This window comes from Chanodichthys erythropterus, chromosome 19, assembly GCF_024489055.1.
Source record: "Chanodichthys erythropterus isolate Z2021 chromosome 19, ASM2448905v1, whole genome shotgun sequence".
Taxonomy (NCBI): domain Eukaryota; kingdom Metazoa; phylum Chordata; class Actinopteri; order Cypriniformes; family Xenocyprididae; genus Chanodichthys; species Chanodichthys erythropterus.
This window is the reverse complement of record NC_090239.1, coordinates 1,691,893-1,718,367: the sequence shown is the minus strand read 5'-3', so window position 1 is coordinate 1,718,367 and position 26,475 is coordinate 1,691,893. Positions and strand designations below refer to the sequence as shown.

Sequence of the window (26,475 nt, the reverse complement as noted above, 5' to 3'; positions counted from 1 at the left end):
TTAGATAATATTGTCTGCTGCTGCAGATGAAGTGAACCATAAAAGATAGATAGATATAAAGATATAGAGAAAGTTTTGGGATGCCTGCCTTTACGTGCACATGAACTTTAAAGACATCCCTTTCTTAATCCATAGGGTTTATGGAGTTGGCCTACACAGCTATAACAGCTTCAGCTCTTCTGGGAAGGCTTTCCACAAGGTTTAGGAGTGAGTTTGTGGGAATTTTTGACCATTCTTCTTGAAGCGCATTTATGAGGTCAGGCAGCGATGTTGGCGAGAAGGGCCTGGCTCACAGTCTCCGCTCTAATTCATCCCAAAGGTGTTCTGTCGGGTTGAGGTCAGGACTCTGTGCAGGCCAGTCAAGTTCCTCCACACCAAACTCGCTCATCTATGTATTTATGGACCTTGCTTTGTGCACTGGTGCACAGTCATGTTGGAACAGGAAGGGACCATCCCCAAATTGTTCCCACAAAGTTGGGAGCATGAAATTTTCGAATGCTGAAGCATTAAAGGATTAGTTAATTTTCAAATTAAAATTTCCTGATAATTTACTCATCCCCATGTCATCCAAGATGTTCATGTCTTTCTTTCTTCAGTATTTTTCTCCTTATAGTGGACTTCAATGGAGCCCAAACGGTTGAAGATCAAAATTACAGTTTCAGTGCAGCTTCAAAGAGCTCTACATGATCCCAGATGAGAAATAAGGGTCTTATTTAGAGAAACTATCACTCATTTTCTAAACAAAAATGAAAATTTTATACATTCTAACCATAAATGCTTCTTCTCTATTAGAATTCCAGCAGTGTAGACACTGCTAAGTGTATTACTGCCCTCCACAGGTCAAAGTTTGAACTAATTGTTATATACTTGCACTAGCATATTGTATATGACAATTTAGTTCAAACTTTGACCTGTGGAAGGCAGTAATACACTTAGCAGTGTCTACACTGCTGGAATTCTAATAGAGAAGAAGCATTTATGGTTAAAATGTATAAAATTTTCATTTTTGTTTAGAAAATGAGTGATAGTTTCTCTAAATAAGACCCTTATTTCTCGTCTGGGATCATGTAGAACGCTTTGAAGCTGCACTGAAACTGTCATTTTGACCTTCAACCATTTGGGCTCCTTTGAAGTCCACTATAAGTAGAAAATCCTGGAATGTTTTCATCAAAAACCTTCATTTCTTTTCAACTGAAGAAAGTAAGACATGAATATCTTTGATGACATGGAGATGAGTAAATTATCAGGAAATTTTTATGTGAAAGTGAACTAATCCTTTAAGAGTTCCTTTCACTGGAACTAAGGGTTCAAGCCCAACCCTTGAAAAACAACCCCACACCATAATCCCCCTCCACCAAACTTTACACTTGCAAGTACCGTTCTCCTGGCAAACGCCAAACCCAGACTCATCCATCGGATTGTCAGACAGAGAAGCGTGATTGGTCACTCCAGAGAACACTAACTCTAGAGTCCAGTGACGGCGTGCACCACTGCATCCCATGCTTTGCATTGCACTTGGTGATGTGAGGCTTGGATGCAGCTGCTCGGCCACTGAAACCCATTCTTGTTCTTGAGCTAATCTGAAGGACACATGAAGTTTGGAGGTCTGTAGCTATTGACTCTGCAGAAAGTTGGCGACTTCTGCGCACTGTGTGCCCCCGCTCTCTGATTTTACGTGGCCAGAATTGTAGTTATATGAAGTTATATTTTGAAACAATTGTAACCTCGACAGGGATGACTGACAAACCCCTGCATATAATGCATTAAAATAATCCAAGCATGAAAATGTTAAATATTTTCAAGATCATTCTTTGATAAAACTGACTTCAATTTTGCATTCCTCCTCATTTGAAGGAAATAAATTTCTACTGTGTTTATTTGATGATCGAATTTAACTCAGAATCAAAAATTACGCCTAAGTTAGTGGCATGACTTTTTACACAGGATGAAAACTGTCCCAGTAAACAATGTGCTTTTTTCCCCAAAAAAGCACAATTTCAGTCTTTTTATTGTTTAAATTTAAAAAATTCGAGTTCATCCAACATTTCACCTCCTCAAGGCATTTTCAGCTGGATTATTTTCTGCTATGATACGAAATGCCAAATTTATTAAATATTGAGCCCAGTGGAATCAAGTATATAGAAAAAAGAAACAGCCCTAAAATAGAGCCCTGAGGTACCCCGTAACTTACAGGAGCAGAACAATTATTCCCAATCTTTACAGTAAAAGTTCTAACCTCCAGGTAAGAATGGAACCAATGTAAAGCCACACTTACCCCAACAAAACTAACAAAATGGTATGATCCATTGTGTCAAAGGCCGCGCTCAGGTCTAACAAGACAACAACTTCCAATAAAATATCGTTTAATACCCTAATAAGGGCGGATTCAGTATTATGACCAATTCTTAACCCTGACTGAAACTTAACCATTATGTCAATCTCTGCTAAAAAAGAAGAAAGCTGACAAAACACCACCTTTTCTGCAATAAAAGGAATAAATATAGTATAAATGGATCTAGGCCGGGTTTCTTTAACAAGGGCTCCACTACCGCATGTTTCAAACTCGGTGGAACACAACCCTCGGTCAGACTTTTGTTTATGATTAATAAAATGTATGGACCAATTCTATCAAAATCTTCTGTAAAGAGACTTGTTGTGATTACCTTTAACATACCCATGATCTCAGTGTTTTCCGAAAGCGACATTATCTTAAATGCTCTTGAAGGAGCAGCAACAACTCCAAGATTTAACCTCTTTGGTGCAATTGCAGTGCAAATACCATTGATTTTATCAATAAAAAAACCTCTCACAATTTGCAACTGAAGGCTGGTGAGAATATGTTAAAATAATTTCAGAAAAATAATTTGCTCTAGCCATTTTTGCTGCTTCCTGAAATTTAGTTAAAGAATCCCTCAGCATAATATAAGAAATCTGCAATTTATCCATTTTCTGTCCGAAAGTCTACATTCTTGTCTTAATGACTGTATCATTTAATGTACCCATGGAAGATTTGACTTTCTGATATGGTCCAGTATATCAGAACAAACAGAGTCAAACAGTAAAGACAGCTCATTTGTGTAAATGAAAGGAGGTAGACTATCAAAAATCTCAGCTGAGGATCTAAAAGCTTCAGCAAATGCTATTACTGTAGATGATGTAATATTACGAGAACAATATATCTGTGATATGGCTTAACTGGAGCACATGACACATTCGTATCAAACATAACATATAATAATTTAACAGATATAATGACAGTCAGATAGATAGAGAGATAGATAGATAGATGTTATATAATGTGAAAGCATCAGTTTGGTGAACTTTGGCAGATATCCTCTACCCAAAATGATTCGCTCTCTCTCCTCCACAGGATCAGAGTCTGATTATTGGCTTAACAGCTTCTCAACAGCCGTCAGTAACAGCAGTCAGCAGTTCAAAGAGCGAGAATAACAACAAGCATGAGCTTCAGCGTGGAAGAGAGAGGCAGAGACAATACTCCAGACTACAGAGTTTACTTCAGTAAGTGTCACAGCACATCCTATCATTGATCTCGCTAGAGTTTGATTTATGATTAATCTAAAGAACTGCACTGAGACTTGAGATGTGCTCTTTGCCTCATTGCTGTTATTATGAGTCTTAAGTAGATCAAACATTAAACTCAGTTTTTTGAAGATGTAAATATTATTTGAACACGGATGAGTTTTAAATAATGTCTCTACTAGATGTTTGTGATCTTTCTGCACTCAAAACATTGTTGTGTAAACGTTTTAATTAATATTCGATTTGTCAGTTTTTCTTATGTCCAATATAACTTTCCACTTTGATGTGCTCATGTAAGTTAATCACTGAGAAAAGACTAAATGTATTTACACAAAGGCAAGACAATTACCTCATCAAGTCCTAATTAACAAAGCCGAAGTGATCTTGAAAAAAGCAGGTTTCTGAAAATATATGCTTCCTTAAAGATAGGGTTAGATAGCAAGTTAGCTTTGACAGCATGATCCCATGATCCCTCCCTTCAGAGCGTCTCCTAAGCCACGCCTCCTCTAAAGGACATGAGCATCACGAGAGAAGCTGTTAAATTACCTCATGTCTCAAAGCACATAATATTACAATAATAATGAATGTAAACAACTTAAAGAGCTCTTACTTGCACCACTGACTGCTGCAGATTTGTTTCAGTGTTGACATAGAAAGGCAAAAATCCGAGTCTAAGGACGTGAACAGCTTCCACAGGTTTTCATTTTGTAATTACGGTTATGACATGGTGTGAACGCAGGGGAACTGGTCATGACACCGTGTCCTAACCAAACACCATGCAAAAAACAATTTGTCTGCCCAAACCAGAAGCGACATCACTATTTGACCCAATAATGTCAATTAAAACTCAAAGCCAATCAGAAGAGCGCGTGGGCGGGCTCGGCACTCCAACTAAATGGATAAGTACATAATCAAATTCATGAATATTACACCATTTCAGCATTATTAAAAATACATACTGAGTCACTGAAACTATTTTTGTCATAGAATACACTTGTCTGTTCACAACGAGCACAGTTTGAACGTTTTTATTTCCTTTAATTAATTTTGAAGATCTGAGGTGAATTGTCCATTGTTGCTTTCAGTACGGCTATAAAAGACACACAAAATGATATTCAAACTCACATTAGATGCTTTTAACATTAAATAAAGCACATAAACATTACCTGAGATTATAATTGCCATACACTCTAAAAAATGTTTGGTTAAAAACAACCCAAGTTGGGTTGAAAATGTACAAACCCAGCAATTGGGTTGTTTTAACCCAACGGTTGGGTTAAATGTTTGCCCAGCCTGCTGGGTAGTTTTATTTAAACCAACTATTATTTAAAAATTGCTATATGGCTAGCTTAGAATAAACCCAAAATAGTTGGGAAATAAAAAACCAGATGCAATTAGAGACAACAATAATAGACAAAAGGTGAATGTTTATTAATAAGCTTTAATCTTTTATTAATATAAATTGAATAGTTTATTAATATAAATTTATTAATAAACAATTTAATAAATGTTTATTGTTTAATAATTATTCATTGAACATTAATAAATGTTCATTTCCAACATACTTTGGGTTAATTTTAACTAAGCAATACAGTAATTTTAAACAATAGTTGAGTTAAATAAGACTACCCAGCAGGTTGGGCAAACATTTAACCCCACCGCTGGGTTAAAACAACCCAATTGCTGGGTTAAAACAACCCAATTGCTGGGTTTGTCCATTTTCAACCCAACTTGGGTTGTTTTTAACCCAGAATTTTTTAGAGTGTACTTTGTGTTGTTGTTCCAGCTGTGACGTCACAGAAAAATAGAAATACTCTGATTAACATGGAAAAAAAAACATTTTATCGCATTTCGTGGTGTCGCGTCTGGTTAGGACACAGTGTAATACTTCCACAGAATATACACTATATTGCCAAAAGTACTGGGATACTCCTTCAAATGATTGAATTCAGGTGTTCCAATCACTTCCATGGCCACAGGTGTATAAAATCAAGCATCTGGGACTGCTTCTACAAACATTTGTGAAAGAACGGGTCGCTCTCAGGAGCGCAGTGAATTCAAGCGTGGAACCGCGATATGTCGCCACCTGCGCAATAAGTGCGGAGTTTCCTCACTACTAAATATTCCACAGTCAACTGTTAGTGGTATCATAACAAAGTGGAAGGAATTGGGAACAACAGCAACTCAGCCATGAAGTGGTAGGCCGCGTAAAATCAGAGAGCGGGGGCACACAGTGCGCAGAAGTTGCCAACTTTCTGCAGAGTCAATAGCTACAGACCTCCAAACTTCATGTGGCCTTCAGATTAGCTCAAGAACAGTGCGTAGAGAGCTTCATGGAATGGGTTTCCAATGCAAAGCGTCAGAGTGGTGTAAAGCACGCCGCCACTGGACTCTAGAGCAGTGGAGACGTGTTCTCTGGAGTGACCAATCATGCTTATCTGTCTGGCAATCCGATGGATGAGGTGGGTTTGGCGGTTGCCAGGAGAACGGTACTTGCCTGACTGCATTGTGCCAAGTGTAAAGTTTGGTGGAGGGGGATTATGTTGTGGGGTTGTTTTTCAGGGGTTGGGCTTGAACCCTTAGTTCCAGTGAAAGGAACTCTTAATGCTTCAGCATACCAATACATTTTGGACAATTTCATGCTCCCAACTTTTTTGGGGATGATCCCTTCCTGTTCCAACATGACAAGCAATGTCCATAAAGACAAGGATGAGCAAGTTTGCTGTGGAGGAACTTGATCTCAACCCCATAGAACACCTTTGGGATGAATTAGAGCGGAGACTGTGAGCCAGACCTTCTCGCCAACATCACTGCCTGACTTCACAAATGCGCTTCTAGAAGAATGGTCAAAAATTCCCACAAACACACTCCTAAACCTTGTGGAAAGCCTTCCCAGAAGAGTTGAAGCTGTTATAGCTGCAAAGGGTAGGCCAACTCCATAATTAACCCTATGGATTAAGAATGGGATGTCATTCATGTGCACGTAAAGGCAGGCGTCCCAAAACTTTGGGCAATATAGTGTAGCTTACATTTTTAATATTTAGACCACTTCTATTATTGATCACTATCAGGATGTGAAGAGAGTTTCAAACCGGAATAAGAAAAATATATAAAAAAATTGCCAACACTACCTATAAATTACCAAAGCATGTTCATTTTATAAATGTTACAGAAGATGCTTCATGACAGCCAGAGCAATGACCCGTGTAGGCTAGTAGCATTTTATCACTTTATATTTATACATAGAGATATTTAGTCATCTTCTTTTAATACATGGACTGGACAGCACAGTGAAGCACACACACACACAAAGTGTTTAGCATCTGCTGGTGGCAGTAACAGGAGGAAGTAACTACAGTTGCTATGTGACCAATCAGCATGTATCAGAGAAAATCAGCTTTTTGGTGAATCCATAAGTGTTGAGCATAATGAATTCTGTCTTGGGTTCAAAACATCACAATAAACCATGCTGTCCTCACTGTCAGACATCAGAAAGTGATGAAAATCTCTTTCATTTCTGAGTATTTTAGGAACAGTATGGTGCTTTGAAAAGGTCTTTTATCTAATTTCGCAGAAAACGTGGAGGGAAAATATATCTCTCCATTCCATGACATCCCCATCTACGCTGATGAAGCCGAGGTACAGTATGTATGATTTAATCCTGATTTATGATGAGATCTTTGGAACAGGTTTTAAAGGAATGGTTCACCCAAAAATGAAAATGTGATGTTTATCTGCTTACCCCCAGGGCATCTATGATGTAGGTGATTTTGTTTCTTCAACACAAATGATGATTTTTAACTCCAACCGTCTGTCAGTCGTATAATGCGTGTCAATGGGAACACTATTAATAAGAGTAAAAAAAACATGCACAGACAAATCCAAATTAAACCCTGCGGCTCGTGACGACACATTGATGTCCTAAGACACAAAACGATTGGTTTGTGCAATATTTATGTCATTTTTTACCTCTAAAATTAGTATAAGCGCAAGAGATCACTTCCGGCATCAGAGCGCGTTCAGACCTCACTAACCGGATGCGCAAGGCAGTTGGACACAGTGGTGTTTTAGAGGTAAAAAATGATATAAATACTGTTGGGTTTCTTGCACAAAATTATAATTTTGTGTCTTAGGACATCAATGTGTCGTCACGAGCCGCAGGGTTTAATTTGTATTTGTCTGTACATGTTTTTTTTACTCTTATAGATGGAGTTCCCATTGACACGCATTATATGACTGACATTTGTGTTTTACTGAAGAAACAAAGTCACCTACATCTTGGATGCCCTGGGGGTAAGCAGATAAACATCACATTTTCATTTTTGGGTGAATTATCCCTTTAATGAGAAACAGAAATTTTCCCCCTTCAACTCTGAACATTTACTGTGGAAGCAGAAGAAAAACACACAGATTGACTGATTCATCAATGATGATCATGTAATCAGCTTAGAAATGTAAGCAGTCTACAGTAACAAGGCAAAAGCATCTCAACCAGCATTTTTTACAATCACTACGCCACATTTTTCAATACTTTGGCCATTTTTTTCAGAATTTCTTTACAAAACAAGAATGACACTCTCAACTGCTGAATGACACTAATTCACTGTAGTATATGTTACAAAGCCCATGTTTACATTACAGTACAAAATTATTCACAAGTTTTCCCCTTTTGAATGGATGGTAATGAACCGAAAGACACTTGTGTACATGTAGGTGAATGAAATACATAAACAATAATTAGGATATATAGACATTTGGGAATGTGCACTTACATCTAATTGCTATGATAGTTTTAGATTTTTTAGATTCAGAATATACTTCAATATGGTATTAATGTTGCAAATTTCTGTCTTATTCATTTTTGTGTTTTGAACTTAAGTTTGACAGGTTTGAAAAGAGTATGTAAACGTGCAAATTGGCCTGTATAGTACATAAACCTTTGGTGGCGTTTGTGTATATGTGAGAAAAGAATGCATGTAAACTGAAAGATGTTGTCATTGAATGCATTTTGTGCCAAAGCAATGATAAATAGAAAAGTCATATCAGGGGTAGAAAATATCATTGATCTGATATAAAATCAATGGAAGTCAATGTAATGTCCTCACTAAGATAGTAAAACAAACCTGTGTGTGTTTGAGTGTGTATCTGTGTTTGTTTCTCCCTGAAGTGTATGTGAATGAAATAAAATGTAATGCATTCTCTCACAGTAATCGTCCTGGAGTTCATGACAATAATCAGGTGAATTATGGAAGTAGATTTTGCCATGTGAGATCCCAGGGGATTTGTTCAATATAAATTACACAGGCCAGAATTATCTTGCAGAAACACAAACTCAAATCCTGCAAGCGAAAATAAAAACAGAGTAAAAATATCACTTACTGTGTAAACAAACTGTAGAAATGTCACCATAAGTACAGAATGTAGAAAGAGATGCACATGACAAACATTTTTCTAACAGCAGATGAAATGATTTCATGTCAGTACAAATTTAGATAAAGAATCTTCCGCAGCGGATGAACTTACTTACTTTATAAAGTCTCTCACACAAAAGACGTAAATTAAAATAATCATTAAATACACGTGTGCACTCATGCGAAGAACTCAGCCAGATCAGATTACACACTGAAACCAGAAGAAACAAATATTTTGCCTAAATAAAGTGAAGCCTATTTTAAGGCGTTAAAATAAAAATGCAATTATGCTATCCTTAATTAAATTTATAGAGTGCAACATGATATTATTTTACAGCCTTTAATTGATGCTAAATTAATTGCATGTATGCGCATGACACAAGGTCATTAGTTCATGCTCTGTAGAATCATTGAGGAACTGAAGGCTTGCGGAGCATCTGCTTTATCCTCTGATTGTAAAACATGGCAGACATGAGTAGTGATCTTCTGTTTCTCCTTCAGAACATCTTCCACGCTGTTGTCGAGGTTCCTAGATGGACAAATGCAAAAATGGAGGTAAGAAATATTCTTGCAGACACCAATAAACCTACGTTCGCTCTCCATCTTCACACACGCCGATATATCATATGATTTATTTCACATGCACCAGAGTACATTAAAGAAAATCATTCCTAGATCACATTAACCATTGTGTCGTGTTCAAGCTCACTTCTCATATTTAATTATCTGAACTAAATATAGGGATTCCAAGAATTCTGATGGAAGGCTCATGAACAAATTGTCTCTTAAGGCCAATCGCAGGACTGGACTGATTAAACGGGTTCTTCATCTTAAGTCCAGACATCCTCTCACCGACTCTACTGAAGCGTGAATGCAATTTTTGTTCATTAGGAGCCTTTCAGAAGATCAAAAATATCACTTATGTATTCTGAGAGATAATTTCTGCTGCTTTACAGTCGATCTGCACTAAACTCTATATACAGAGCTCTTGGGTTCTTGATTCAAGGTGAAATGTCTTAAATTATTGCATAATGCTTTCATGTTTAACAGGTTACTTACATTTTTTCTAGTGATAAAGTATGTTTACGAGCTGTTTAATTCACAACAAAATTAAAGGGTTAGTTCACACAAAAATGAAAATTCTTCCACACCTGTAAGACCTTCATTCATCTTCAGAACACAAATTATTAAAAAGATATTTTTGATGAAATCCGATGGCTCAGTTAACAGTTATTTAACACTTTCAGATGCCCAGAAATGTACTTAAGACATATTTAAAATAAAGTTCATGTGACTACAGTAGTTCAACCTTAATGTTATGAAGTGACGAGAATACTTTTTTTGCACCAAAAAAACTAAATAACGACTTTATTCAACAATATCTAGTGATTGGTGATTTCAAAACACTTATTCATGAAGCTTCGAAGCTTTATGAATCTTTTGTTTTGAATCAGTGGTTCGGAGCATGAATCAAACTGCCAAAGTCATGTGATTTCAGTAAACGAGGCTTGGTTATATCATAAGTAGGGCTGCAGCTATCGATTCTTTTTGTAATCGATTAATCTAGCACTTAATCGATCGATTAATCGGATCATTTTTTTTAAACAACCAAAACAAATAATGCATAGTGAAAATGATGTGGCTGTAAAATGATCAAGCATTTGACTTTTATTTCTAAAAAAAAATCAGAGGTATTGGTTCCAACTCCAACATTTGGCTCCAAAACTAAGTCTTTTTATTGCAATTTTTTACCCATTTAGTGTTTATAAGTGCCAGTGCCAACAATTATATAACAATACAGATAAGTCAACTTACTGTAAATCATGTATAACATGTAAAACTATGAATACAAACTTAAATAGTAAAGGCCATTTGGTCTTAGTTTTGTTGTCTTAATACAACATTACAAAAAAAGGATTCCACCTTCTGCAAATTACCCACCTGAGAACAAAAACGCATGCCGTGTGTGAGGAAGAGTGACGCCCCAGTCTGACCAATTGCTTCATTGCAGTTTGGTACGGCAGAAATAGCCTACATACAATCATTTTCAATAGAACGCTGCATTTGGCTTGCATCACTTGCATTGCGGTGCATTTTAGGTGAAGCATCCGTTCGAAAAATCGCGTCACAACATCACGTCCCTGTGTATACAGTGAATGCATGCTGAAATTATTGTTGCGTGGCTACATAAAAAGTTAAAGCATATGTGATGCATTGCCGCGATTGGTCTGACTGGCGCGTGAGAGAGACGAGGGTGCATGTGTGTGTGTGAAGGGGTTCTTTTTTTTAGGCTATACTCTCTTACAATTGAACGTGAATACGTTTACTACTTAAAAACATCAAAGCTAAACATCATATCTATCTTTACTTTCCGCCATCGCACCAACCAATTTCAAAATGTCACGCGCTATGGTGTGCTTCCTGAACACTGAACAACGGTCCGTGAGAATCAGATCCCTGCGCGTATAGTGCGCGTCATAGGAATTTAACGAGGTTTCGAGGCAGAGTTTTTGCCTCAAGGAATTTTTGTAATCGAGTTAATCGAGTAACTCGATGAATCGTTTCAGCCCTAATCATAAGTGTTTCAAAATTTCAATGCTTCATGTGACTTTGGCAGTTTGACACACGCTCCGAACCACTGATTCAAAACAAAAGATTCATAAAGCGAGGTAGCATAATTGTTCAGACACTTTGCATCACAGAAATACATTATATTTTAAAGTATATAATAGAATACCATTATTTTAAATTGTAATAATATTTCACAGTATTGCAGTTTTTTCTGTATGTTTGATTTACACCATGATAAGCTGAGACATGATTTTTTCACAGCCTTCCTGTCTGAAAGAGCTCATTATTTATGCAGGTCATTAGAGCTCTTATGCGATTCTTTTGTCTTCTCAGGTGTAAATGACCCATTATTCATGATGATTCACGCCTCCTCGCATACTGCGTTTCTTGACAAAAAGTGTCTTACAAAAACTAAATCAATATATTGTTTTATATGAAGGAGTAGTCAGCATACTGTACATAATTCTGAAGCAAAAACTCTAGTCTACAACCTCCAATACCCAGAAGTCTTGTGAACACAGATTTAATTTTTTTTTTTTTTTTTTTTTTCAGTGACTTAAGTCTTTTGTTTTTTCAATAACCACGCATAAACGTTATTCCTTCAAAAACACAAACATGTACATACATGTTCCTCACATATTATGGTAGCCTAGTTTGTGCTGAATACAGTGTGATGACACTTTTTCCATTAATATGTTTATGAACAACTGAAAAAAGCGTTGAGCATTGTAATGTTTGAAACGAATGTCATAACAAATGTCAACAGACCGGGAAGATTTTAAAACTTTCATAAATCCATTACCTTCAATGACCAAGCTCTATATAAAACCTTTCCTTCCAAGAGTGTAGATTGAATTCAAAGCTTTTGGAGTCCTGAAGGATTTGTTCAGTAGCTGGATTTGTTGCATTTTAACACATTTACAGAGAAACCAATCATTAATTAATCTAGCATGTTAACAAGCATATTTAACATAATTATTGATTTCAAACAGGGGGAAAATGAAGAATAACATTTAAAAGAGCTTCTAAAGCACATATTCTAGATGTAAATTAGGGCAGCTATGAATCCATAGACCACTTTGTTTCAACATGTCTAAATGTGTCATATTTGAAATGCTAATGCATGCAAATGAGATTTAATAGATAATAATGCTTTAAATTTTAGTCTAGCTTTCTCAGTTGCTGCCCCCAAGCTGTGGAATGTATTACTAATTTGTATTAATTCGTCTACCTCTGTTCAAAGCCTGTCTCAAGACGTATTTGTTTAATGAGGCTTTCACTATTTTCAGAGACCATTACGTTTGAGCAGATGCATTTCTGTTTACTTTATCGTTTACTCTAATACGATTTATTAGGGGCCAAGCACCAAAGGAGCATAGGCACCTTTAGTATACGTTAGTTTTCTTCTTCTTCTTCTAGTAAAAAGTTGTGAAATTTGGCACACAGATAGAGGACAGTCCCAACAGTAACCACAGCAAATCTGGAGTCTCTAACTCAATCCCTCTAGCGCCACCAACTGTCAATTTTCACTTACATTTATGCTAATAACTTTTAAACCAGAAGAAACAAAATATTTTTTTCCTCAGATTCCTTGGCTCAAGACAAACTATGATGCATTTGGCAATTTTCCCACCATTTTGCACTTTTTCAAACTCCTCCTAGACCGTTGGTCGGATTTTCACCAAAATTGGCTCAGATCATCTTCAGACCTTCCTGGCAAAAAAGCTATTTAAAGAGTTTTGATTGACCAAACTGTTCTCGAATAACGCAACAAATTTAATGCAACGGTGCCAAGCTGATATTGACACCAAACTTTATATGTGTCATTGTCACCTCACACTAACCACACATCATCAATTGGTAACAGCGCCACCTATTGGTCAAAACTGATGAGCAATTTAATCACATTACAAATGATTATATTTTTTATTTTTCAGCCATTTTGACTAAAATAATCTAAAAATGTCTTTCCGGTCATACTTGGATAACATGCTTTTGGCCACTTATTTGCTGTTTGCAGCTATATTTCCTTTTTTCTATTATGCAATGCAATTTTATTTGTATAGCACATTTCATACACAATGGTAATTCAAAGTGCTTTACATAAAGAAGAGTCAAATTCATAATAATAAAAATGGAACGCATAATGAATAGAAATAACAGTAAAAACAGGAAGTTTCAGGGAGTTTTTTGTTGTCTGTCAATTATTGTACTGTATTATTGTATTTTATGGTATTCTATTTGATTTTACAGCACTTTGGTACACTTTGTGGTTTTTAAGTGCTTTATAAATAAATTTGGATTTGATTCAGTTCAATCATATGACTTGAATATAGCGTGCAAGTCATTTTATGGCCCTTTCTGGAGCTTGACGGTATAAACCACCATTCAATTTCTGAGCTGTGTTTACATTCTGCTTGACATTTTATGGAGTAAGAACATCAAACAGGTTTTATAATGAAATAAGGGGAGTAAATTTTCAAATATTCCTCTCATTTCTCCAGATCGCCACTAAAGATCCCCTCAATCCACTGAAGCAGGACGTGAAGAAAGGGAAACTACGTTACGTTAGCAATGTCTTTCCTCATAAGGGCTACATCTGGAACTATGGAGCGATTCCTCAGGTTTGTGACCACATCTCTTCCAGACGCTTAGAAGTCAAACATACAGGATTAAAGTGTGGAAAAACTCCAGGGAAAAGAGAGGTTGATGCATGAACGAGCTCAGAGAGAGAAATTTCATGCACATTTAGATGCCAACCCAAGCAGGCACACAGATTTGTCTCGAGGCATTACTGAGGGAATATTATCAGCGGCAGCAGAACTCACCTCAGTCACATCAGTGTGTGCATCCATATAAATGACATGCTCAGAAATGCTGAATGAATGGACAGTTTATTTCTCATCTTTTCCAGACATGGGAGGATCCAGGGCACAGGGACGGAGACACGGGCTGCTGCGGCGATAACGATCCCATCGATATCTGTGACATTGGGAATAAGGTACAGACCAGGGTCAGACATTTATTCAACCCTTGGAACTGATTTTCAGTCATATTTTATATTACATACACTATATACAAAAAAATATATAATATTATATATAAAATGAAATCGTCATAAGATACTAAATTAAATTGTAATAATAGCAAATTATACACTTTATATATATATATATAAAATCAACAATAAAAATAAAAATTAAAGCATCGTCGGATACTAAATAAAATAATAATAGTAAATAACACTTTCAGTCTGAATAATTATGATGTTTAGAAATAAACATAAATGAGCATATATGACTGCAGATACTAAATTAAATAAAGCACAAGATATAGTTAAGAAAATAAACACTGATACAATTTTAATAATTTATTTATATTAGAAATTGTATAAATTATATGAATTCTATATGTGTATATTATATTAAAAAATACATGCATTTATTAATATATATAGTTTTATAAAATAAAATCTATATTTTATTATTATTTATATTATTAATTCTATAAATGTGTATAATAGTGTGTATAATTTATATGAATACATGCATGTATTAATACAATATAAATATATAATTTTTAAATATATAATTTATATTAATATGTATTTATTAATAATGTATTAATAAATACATACTTCTTTCAAGTAAATTCTAGGTTATTAATTTATTAATTCTATAAACTATACGTGTATCATTTATATTAATAAATGCATTTTTTAATAATGTATAAATAAAAAATTTAATATACATATTTTTTAAAATATTTAAATATAAATTTATTAATATTACAAATTTTATAATTTATTCAAATTATTATTCTATATACCGATTTTTCTCTTCAATTGCCTGCAAAATAAATAAATAAAAGTAATAAAAAAAGTAATTAGAAACTAAACTAAATTTAGTAATTAGAAAAATGTCTAAAAGAAACTAAACTAATTAACTTGACATCTTAAAAATCATGGACGTTTCTATAGTGAATTTTCCATTTATAAAGATCTGCTTTGCTCTGAAGTGTTTTATCAGCTGGAAACTGATCTTTTGTAGTGTAAAAGTTGCTGTTAGGCCACAGAGATGATTGATTTGTGAGAAAATGGAGTCGTTCTGCTTCACACCTTGATCTAAATGAATCATTTGCGAATCATATCTGAATCAAAATGATTTTAAAAATCTTATAATAATCATGCTTGACTGTAAAGGTGAAGGGAATGCATTGGTGTGCAGCGTGTCCTTCATGTGCGTTTGTGGTCAGGTCTGCTCTCGAGGGGAAATCATCCGAGTGAAGGTGTTGGGGACGCTAGCGCTGATAGACGAAGGAGAAACCGACTGGAAAGTCATTGTTATAAATGTCGAGGACCCAGAGGCCGAAGACTTTAACGGTTTGACACCTTTACCTTCTGCATCTGTAATTAGTATGATGTTAAATCTCAGCGAGTTCTGTCATTCACAGATATCGACGACGTCCGACGACTCAAGCCCGGATACCTGGAGGCCACGCTTGATTGGTTCAGGATGTATAAAGTGCCTGATGGGAAGCCAGAAAACCAATTCGCCTTCAATGGTGAATTTAAGAACAGGGTAAATAGAGCCGCATGCAACTGGAAAGATAGGAGATGACATTTGATTAATGACTTTTCCCTGATGGCTAATAATGTTTTTCTCATCATGTTATCAAGGGAAGAGAATTCAAGCATGTAATTTACAACACTGTTTTTTCAGGAGGTGACGCATTCGCACAGATTTGAAATTAGCCAGCATGTCTCACAAAGAATTTTCAAAATTATGAGCTTCTAAACATTCAGAAGGTCAGCTCTCATTTCGGTAGAAAACATCAGTAAAAAAGATGCACTAGTGATGGACCAACCAGAACACCCTAGCAACCATTCAAAACACCTCAGAAACTGCATAGCGATGTCCTGGCAACCGCCTAGAATACATTGTTCTATTTAGAGAATGTAAAATGCTTTTACTTTAATGTTTGTAATTTTTGTTTTTAAATATTTTCACTTCGCAAATATACTATATATATATATATATATATATATATATATATATATATATATATATATATATATATATATATATATATATTTTTTTTTTTTAAATGTTTAGTAAATATATTAAATCATTTTTAAATGCATTAAAATTAGCTAATATATTTTTTAATATTTTAACATTTTAATTTTTAGTAAATACTTTATTTTTATTTTTGAATGCTTTTAAAAATGTATAAATATACTATATATTTTCTTAAATATTTATTTTGAGTAAATACACTACTTTTTTACATTTTAAACGCTTTATTATATATTAGCAAATATTAGCAAACACACTATTTTCTTAAATGTTTATTTTTTAGTAAATATACTATATTATTATTTTAAAATATTTCATAATTAGCAAATATGCTATATATTTTATTAAATGTTTTAAATGTTTATATTTATCTTTAAATGTTTGTTATTTTATAAATGTTTATCTTTTTTATTTTAGAATGCTTTTAAAAATGTGTTAATATACAATATATTTTCTTAAATATTTATTTTGAGTAAATAATACATTTATAATATACGTATTATTATTATTTACATAAAATATATTTTGTTTTAGAATGTTTATTTTTACTAAACATACTAAATAATTTTTTATTTTATATGCTTTAAAAAATAAGTTTACAAGTTTAAATTTTAGTAAATAAATAGTTTTTTATTTTTGAATGCTTTAAAAAAATAGCAAATATACTATATATTTTCTTAAATATTTTAAATGTTTATCTTTTTATTTTTAAAAGCTTTTAAAAATGTATTAATGTACTATATATTTTCTTAAATGTTTATTTTGAGTAAATAATACATATTTAAAATATATTATGTTTTAAAATGATTATTTTTACTAAACATACTAAATATTTTTTTATTTTATATGCTTTAAAAAATAAGCTTACAAGTTTAAATTTTAGTAAATAAATTGTTTTTATTTTTGAATGCTTTAAAAAAATAGAAAATATACTATATATTTTCTTAAATGTTTTAAAATGTTAAAATTTTAGTAAATATATTAAATCATTTTTTTATTTTTGAATGCTTTTACAAAATGTATCAAATATACTATATACATATTTTAAATGTTTTAAAATGTTTAATTTGAGTAAATATACTAAATGGAATTTTTTGCAAATATACTATATTTGTTTTAAATGTTTAAAATGTTTTTTCTCATTTATGGTCTTCAGGATTTTGCCATTAAAACAGTTAAGGACACTCATAGTTTCTGGAAAGCTCTAATCTCCAAGAAAACAGACGCTGGAGAACTCAGCTGGTAAGACGGCAGTCAGTCTATAATTTAGCTTTAGCTCAAACTATAATCCACACAGAACTGCTCAGTTGTGTCATTCTGTTCAGTCACATGATGTACTAAGCATCTGTGATGTTGCTCTAAAAACTTACATATCACCCAATGGCTAGTCAATGTTTATTTCTGATTTCATTTGAAAAGATTTTGCAGGATCAAATTATAAACAGGGCTTGAGATGTTCTCTTTTGCCTGATAAATGAGGACAGATCTCATTGACAAGGCCCAGCGTGGTCCGTCTGCATTCACATTCTCTGAGGCCGTCCGTCTGAGCTCAAACAGAGAGGACCGTACGTGTTGTGAATGTGGCCACTGCTCTTTGGTCGGCAAATGAACACGTACCTCATAGTGATTGTTCTCTGTGGCTGCGATAACCCAGACGTGATCATGCCAGGGAAACACGTCTTCTCAAAGAATGTGTCTGAGCGGATTCTGGAGGATTTATAGTTACATATGGAGAGAAAACAGTGTTAAAATAAAGTTACGTTAAACATACTACATTAAATTAATTTGACCTAATACAACTAAACTGATTTAATTTGACAAATAAAATTTTGTCTAAGCACTTAAATTAAGGGTAATGAAATCATTTTTAGAGTGTAGCAATAATGAAAGAGATTTTAATTTAAATGAAACTTGAATTCAAAACCTACACTCTTAAAAATAAAGCTTCTTTATTGGCGATGGTTCCATAAAGAACGTTTAAAGGGGTCATGAACTGAGTTGATTTATTGTTTTATAACGTTTCCTGGGGTGCACTTATAATTTTAGCATGCTTTTTACATAAAATATTGTCATTGTTTAGAAATAAAAGGCATTTTTCCTACCCTGATTTTATCCCTCTGATTTGAGTGCTCTGTTTTAAGGGGCGTGTCTCTGTAAGACTTCAGTGTAAACGCCCACTGCTGTGATTGGTTAACATCTTTGCATATGAAATAACTAATTATTACTCTTTTGAAAACTTTTAGCACATTTTTACAGCTCTCAAGGTTCACTAATCGTGAAAATTGCTGCATTACATTTCGATCAATGGCATTATATTGAGATCGTGGCATGAAAGGTTGCAGCGATGAACATGTAGTCGATCACAAACATGTTGTGGAGCGCATGAAAGCAGCGATCTCGTCAATTTCTGCACACTAATGAAAGCTTTCATCATAACTAACTGCAAACTCGATGTAACTAAGAGATTCGTTAAATAAAACAGGAGTTTTGGCATGAGTCACTGATAAACCCGTGCTGTTTGATTGACAGCTCCAGCGATTGTAAAGGCACCGTTCTTTGATCACTTTCTATATGTAATTTAACCTGTTAACTGTCCCACAGCCATTACATATTTAAAACAGTAATATTCTATACTAAACCTAAACTAATCTTGACAAACTATATATCATTTGAAAGCTTAGAATCTCTAGTTTACATATTTGGTATTTGATTTTCAGAGGAGCAGTAATTTATCAATTTGCAACAAGCATATTTTCATACTCATAAGGCATGTTCAGACCTTCATTTTGAAATAGCGATGAACATGAAAAATCATTAAAGATTGGTTGAAACATGTTTGTTTTCATGCCAAGAGTTCAAAAGATAACATCCATTCAATTTGTTGAGAAAAAAAGGTCTGAAAATGTTTTTAATAGAAAAAAAAAATACATTTATGATTGTGGCGGCGATCTCTAACCCACATTCATGTTATTTTTATGTTTATTAGAGGCTGAATTCATATCAAATTCTGCCAAACTTCCCATACTACTTCTATATAGGATGTCTACTTCATAAATTGTATGAAAATAATGGAAATATATGGCTCAGATCACTCTTCGGAAATGGAGGCGCCTTTATATAGTCACCAATGGAGCTTGGTTGTCATCTAGTGAAAAAGTGTGGTACTGCGCCCAAACTAAATCTTACTGAAAGCTCATTTTTTTGAGATATCAACCTGAAATTTGGAACTTTTTCAGATTTTTGGCTTTGATTTCCTTGCAGCTTTAGAGTAAAACTTGTTTTGTAAAATATATATTTTATATAAAATATATGTATGTTTCACTTACATAAGTTATTTCACTTCTACAATAATCTGCCAAATTTCTTCTTTAAAACAAAACCAACCTTATGTCTATTCTCCAAAGTATTCTTGAATTACAACCATTTAAGTTTGGATAGTGCATTTTCTTGTCTAAAAACAAAAGTGGGGGTGACAGTTAACAGGTTAAACAAGGTGAAGTTGAGCGTTTAGTCACTGGTTTGATTTACTGACACACAGACAAAGATCATCTGACTGTACATGAATCATTAATATCAGATCAGGCACAGTTACTGACATGTTGTTGCATTACTGTCAAGTCCATATCGATGATAAAAGTCTGTTTGCACTGAAATGCGATTGATTTACCAAAGAATCCACAGTGAAATCGTGAATGCAAATAAATAAAGCTCAAATGGAGACATTCACATTGTTAAAAATAAATAACCATATTCCTTCATTAGGATGCTTTGAAAGGTAATGTTATTTTAGTCCTGCATCGCTCTTCTCTCACTAACAGTGGGCGGGGCTAATGATGCAATAATGAAGTAGGCGTGGATTTCTTCAGCAGGGGCGGAGTTTCACAAATCGGGCTATGGTCGAAATGTGAAGGCTACTCTAAAAGGAAGGCTTTTCTTTTAATATACACTTCACTAACACTTGAATGTATTGGTTTTGGACATTTCTGCTTCATGCAACAGGTGTTCAATATGAAGGCATGCATTCTTTCTAAAAAGAAAGATCATAATGCAGACATTAGACAGCAAGACGGCCTTTGTTGTCACGCTGTGATTGAGAATCGTGTCGTCCAGCTTTCCGAAGGTGTTGGCGGATTTGACAACAGATATTAGATTTCAAAAGCTGATTGTCTGGGTTTGTTTCGTTCACATCACCTTCACCGACTCATTTTGTTTTGTCCATATTTCAATGTTACGCTTCTGTTTCAAATGTATGTGTCCCGCAGTATGAACACCTGTGTCTCCGACAGTCCCTTCTGCTGCTCTGGCACCGAAGCCAAAGTCATTGTCGATTCAGTGAGTGTTTTCTATCAACTCTTCTGTCACACATACCAGGCATTATAATTCCATCTCACTAAATCATCGAGACTTTGGGGAACCTTTGAGCATAATGAACCACTGATTGCATTCTTTTCAAACAATTCCAGGAGTCTGTTTGGATTTAATAATCATGCGATTGCAAATTATATAAAATAATAATGCGGTGAGAGTTTAATCATCTTGTCAGTGGTCTGATTAAACTTTTAAAAAGCCATTAAAGTTTCACCCAAAAATTAAACGTCAGTCATTTACTCACCCTCATGTCGTTTCGAACAGAAGTTTGGCATAAAGTCAAAACCGGAGCTGTGAACGGCAAAAATGAGAAAAAAGCATCAGAAAAGTATTTGTAAAGTGCCATTAAAGTCTCATTTAAAGGATTAGTTCACTTTTATATAAAATTTTCCTGATAATTTACTCACCCCCATGTCATCCAAGATCCACTGTTTCTTTAGTCAGTCGAAAAGAAATGAAGGTTTTTGATGAAATCATTCCAGGATTATTCTCCATATAGTGGACTTCAATGGCCTCCAAACGGTGGAAGGTCAAAATGACAGTTTCAGTGCAGCTTCAAAGAGCTTTAAATGATACCAGACGAGGAACAAGAGCGCCAGTTTCATTTTTTTTCCATAAGTAGAATAGGGAAGGCGTAGGACATACAGCGTAAGCTTTTTGAAGAATGCAGAAAGCGGAAGCACGTGCAAGGCGATAATTTGTGTTTATAAAGTATATACAGTTGTATTTTTTTCAAAAATCACCAATTGTTTCTCTAGATAAGACTCTTATTCCTCGTCTGGTATCGTTTAAAGCTCTTTGAAGCTGCACTGAAACTGTCATTTTGACCTTCAACCCGTTGAACCCCAGTTAAGTCCACTATAAAGAGAATAATCTTGAAATGTTCTCATCAAAAACCTTAATTTATTTTCTACTGAAGAAAGAAAGACATGAACATCTTGGATGACATGGGGGTGAGTAAATTATTAGGAAATTTTATTTAAAAGTGGACTAATCCTTTAAGTCTGATTAAAGTTGAACACAAAACTTGTGCAATATATTACTGGAGAAAAAAATTAAAATCTGGTTTTATTCAAGTCAAAAATATTAGCTATTTAATATTTCTAAGCCAACCTAATTTTTACCAACCAAATAATTTTTATAACCCACCACTGATTCCCTCGACATTTTCCTACAGGTTTTTAAATTTATTATTGGTTAAACATAAGTTGACGATACTACAACATAACTTACTTACATATATGAATGTTGTTTAGCTACTTAGAATTTTTTTTTGTTTTGTTTACATAACAGCTTAAAATTTGCATTTTAGCGGGAGTAGTTCACATTGTAGAACAAAACTTCAAAGTATCAACAAGTTATGTTTACCACAGACCTTATTTTACTCACAAATTGAAAACCCCATTATAAAACCCACAGGAAAATCTTGAGAGATTTGACGTCATCCCTGCATCACTCTATTTTTATTTATGTTGAATTATTCCTGTGAGAATCTACCTTATGTTTTCAGGCTCCTCCTCACGGTGACGCAGAGCCGGTTCCCAGCTCAGGTGAGAGATCCGTGCTTCAGCTGATGATCTCCGACCGCAAACTTGGGATTTGAGCACCTTCTTAATTTTCTTCTGAACAACAGATGATAGTAAACCGTAAAATAAGTCATTAGGCTACATAAGGAATAATTGACGAGGGGCCGTTGAATTATTAGACAATAAAAGACGGTCCTCTCTTATGAATGGGAGAAAGTGCAACGCGCAATATGGCGGAATAAATCCCACCCGGTCCCGCCTTCTAAATAAAAACCAATCGCCGATTGGTAAAGTCATTGCGTCACCGCAGCGGCCGTTAGAAGCTCGTTAGAAGTATGCGTCACTTTCCCGCCAGAACGCGCTCCCTCAGCTGGACTGAGTGGCAAAAGAACCTGCTGCATGACTGGATTTAGCTAATAGAGGAAACTGCGACAACGCGAGTAACACACGCGAATTACACTAAAGGTTGGACTCGAGTCGAAAGTGTTCCTTATAACATGTCAAAGAAACCTAATCCATGGATATTGACAATCAGCCAGGAATCGTGTTTTCTGACATATATGTGCTTGATTTCGACGCTGGGGAAACAGATAAAGCAAATCTGCCTGTGAACAATTTATATAACTACAATATAGGTAGGTTTAATTCCGAGTGATCACTTTTATCAATGTTATGTATATCGTAATTTCATCCAGTCCTAAAACTTGTATAGTTTTGTCAGTGTTTGTTGAAAAACACCCAATTATGCAGAATATAAGATGGTAAATCTTTAATTGATGAGTTGTCAAAACAATATATAACAATACAATATATAGGGTATGATTTTACCTAAAAATCCAATGCTTTGACACAAAATGACAACAGTCCAGCTGTTTTCTGTGGTAGCAGTGATCCATTTGCTTCTCTTTTTTTTCTGTAGCTTTTGGCAGTTTGTAAAAATATATCTCAGATTTTGTGTCAAATCTATTTGTACAGTCAATCACAAGCTCTTTCCCATTTTGGATGTGTTTTGTGTGTTTTTCGCTGCATTCACGCTGAACACCAATGCTGCCGCTCAGTCTTTGTGCCACTCAGTGGGCGTAACCGCAGTCGTAACTGTCGACGGTGACGTCACGTGCATACCCTCTATAGGGTGTGTGCACATGACGTCACTGCTGCACGCGAAATGCGGCTGGAGGGCAGGGACTGATTTTCCTATAGGAATCCTATCAAAAACTCATAGTTCGTATGTTTTGCGTCATTTATGGTTGCTCAAATCAATCAAACCAAGAACCCACAAGGAGCTTTTATCGTTTTCATAACTTATATAGTTTTTTTAACTTTAAAAGTTGTTACCTTTTGTAGCGTTTTGCGCCTGCTGATACTGAAATGAATATGGATACCTGCTTACCTTGGTGTGTTTTTACATGTAGAAAAGGCAAAAATTGTATTACCGTCCAGTTTTTTCCCTGAACGATGATGTGAGCTCCTGTTGCAATTCTCGATCCAGCATAAATGACCTACAATGGCGAAATTTTTCACAATCACAACAGAAAATCAAAATAATGCCCGTAACTTCACTAGCAGAAAGGCAGCGCGATATAAACAAACCTAGACTAGATCTGAACGCGGCGTGACGGCAGCTTCACATCCTCTATATCTACCTCCTCGATGGCAATCAAGTTTTTCAATTAAGCGGAAAAGTTGCTCCTATTCATAACATATGGATCACGTCCAACATACAGTATGTTGTGATTTTCTGTTTATACCTTTCTAAACCAGCACAGAAAGAACTTTTTTCCATCTCTTCCATTCTAATTTTCACTGCTTGCCCTCCACCAGAATTCCGCGCGTCACCAGAACCACGTGATTGCAAACAACCTATTGAAACGGCTTAATCCAGCCTGAACAATGCCGTTTTTTGTCATGATTTGACCATTTAGAAACAAAATTTATGAGACAGTTGTTGTCAGATTTCATTGGTGATTTCAAATATGAAATTTAATCGAAAGTTTGGCGAACAGCTTTGGGGAATTTGATGTTTCCCCATTCAAAGAGATGTGTTTCTAAGATGGCCGCCGAGTGAAATAACTCGTCTTAAAGGGGCTTTGATTCAAGCATTTTTATTTTATTTAAAAATAATAATAATGAATGAATAAATAATAATTTTTTCTCTCTTTCCAGCTGATCAATGGTTCTATTACAAACAGACATAGAAGATCATCAGCGGCGACAGGAACAATAAATTGCCAGAAAACATTTTATTACACCACAGACAAATCCATCAATCACGGCTGTCATATTTCTGCAGTATAGTATATTAGTTACAGATCAACACTGTATAGTTTGATTAATAAAGTTGTAGAGGCCTGAGAAAAGTTTGGATGTTAGAAAGTCTGTATGAACATGCAAACTGTGAATCCGAATTAAACAATGTGACTTTATAAACATCTCTGTTGGTCATTACAATCCATATTAACAATTTTACTGATATACATGTTTATATGATGCATCTTTCTCTATTTATATATGGTCATCATATGTGAAAGGAACGTCTAATTGTAGCATATTAAATTAATATGTATAATTGCATGGCAACACCTGATTCTACAGGTAATTGTTGCTAACATGATGATGTTATTCTTGACTTCATGCACCATCACCATGGCAACCATCATCAATGAAGCAGCATCTGTTACTCCAAATGTCAAGCAGGTGTGAACTGCTGTTTACAGGAAAACGAACATTTCATTATCATTAGAGGATGGTGTTAACGATGCATAAAGATGGTCTTCCTGCTATTAAGGGAAATGTCCTGTTCTACACAGAAGAAAAAAAAACTAATTTTAAAGAATTAAATAAAAGCTTTAAACTTTATCGCGTCCCTTTAATTACTTCTCCCAAGCAAGTATTGAAAATTTAATTTTAAGCCTGTTATTACCATCACACAAAATTAAAATCCACTTAAAGATTGATTAAGGCAGAAATGAGAGCTTTATTACAGGATATGTGATTAATGTTTTAACATTTGATATGTAGACTGAATAATAAGTAAAGTAAAATCACCCATTTGTTACGCTTTTTTAATACAACATTTAAAATACGTTGAGTAGATTGAGCAGAGTAAGTAATAAGGTGTTGGAATTGATGAGTAAATAGTGGCATCTAGTGGTCAGTAATTGTATTTGCAACAGACCTGCATTGACAGAGGTTGGCGATTGAAACCCATTAAAGGATTAGTTCACCCAAAAATGAAAATAATGTCATTTATTATGCCGTTCCACACCCGTAAGACCTTCTTTATTCTTCAGAACGCAGATATTTTTGATGAAATCCAATGGCTCAGTGAGGCCTGTATAGGGAGCAATGACATTTCCTCTCTCAAGATCCATTAATGCACTAAAAACATATTTAAATCAGTTCATGTGAGTACAGTGGTTCAGTATTAATATTATAAAGCCACGAGAATATTTTTGGTGCACCAAAAACACAAAATAACGACTTATATAGTGATGGCCGATTTCAAAACACTGCTTAATGAAGCTTCGGAGTGTTATGAATCTTTTGTGTCGAATCACAGGTTCGGAGCGCCAAAGTCACATGATTTCAGCCGTTGGCAGTTTGACACGCGATCCGAATCATGATTCGACACGCTGATTCATAACGCTCCGAATCTTCCTGAAGCAGTGTTTTGAAATCGGCCATCACTATATAAATCGTTATTTTGGTTTTTTTGGCGCACCAAAAATATTCTCGTGGCTTTATAATATTAATATTGAACCACTGTACTCACATGAACTGATTTAAATATGTTTTTAGTGCATTAATGGATCTTGAGAGAGGAAATGTCATATATAAACATAATATATATATATATATATAGTAAAGTTCTTTAAAATATATATTTATATATAAACTGTTCTTAATATTAGAAAATAGATAGAAATATCTCTAAATATTTCTGATTTTCACGGAGCCCACTTGCTCTAACCAATGAGATCG

At 34.7% G+C, this 26,475-nt stretch overlaps 1 protein-coding gene across 1 annotated transcript; it reads left to right on the top strand.

Moving 5' to 3' along the window:
* The first annotated feature begins 3,458 nt into the window (after positions 1–3,458).
* On the top strand, positions 3,459–24,794 carry ppa1a (inorganic pyrophosphatase 1a). The gene is made up of 11 exons (XM_067369486.1): positions 3,459–3,519; positions 7,115–7,179; positions 9,453–9,506; positions 14,027–14,146; positions 14,437–14,523; positions 15,777–15,903; positions 15,975–16,102; positions 17,757–17,842; positions 20,863–20,932; positions 22,479–22,518; positions 24,658–24,794. The coding sequence occupies exons 1-11, from the start codon at positions 3,459–3,461 to the stop codon at positions 24,687–24,689; spliced, it is 870 nt and encodes a 289-aa protein (XP_067225587.1). The 3' UTR covers positions 24,690–24,794.
* Positions 24,795–26,475: the final 1,681 nt, after the last annotated feature.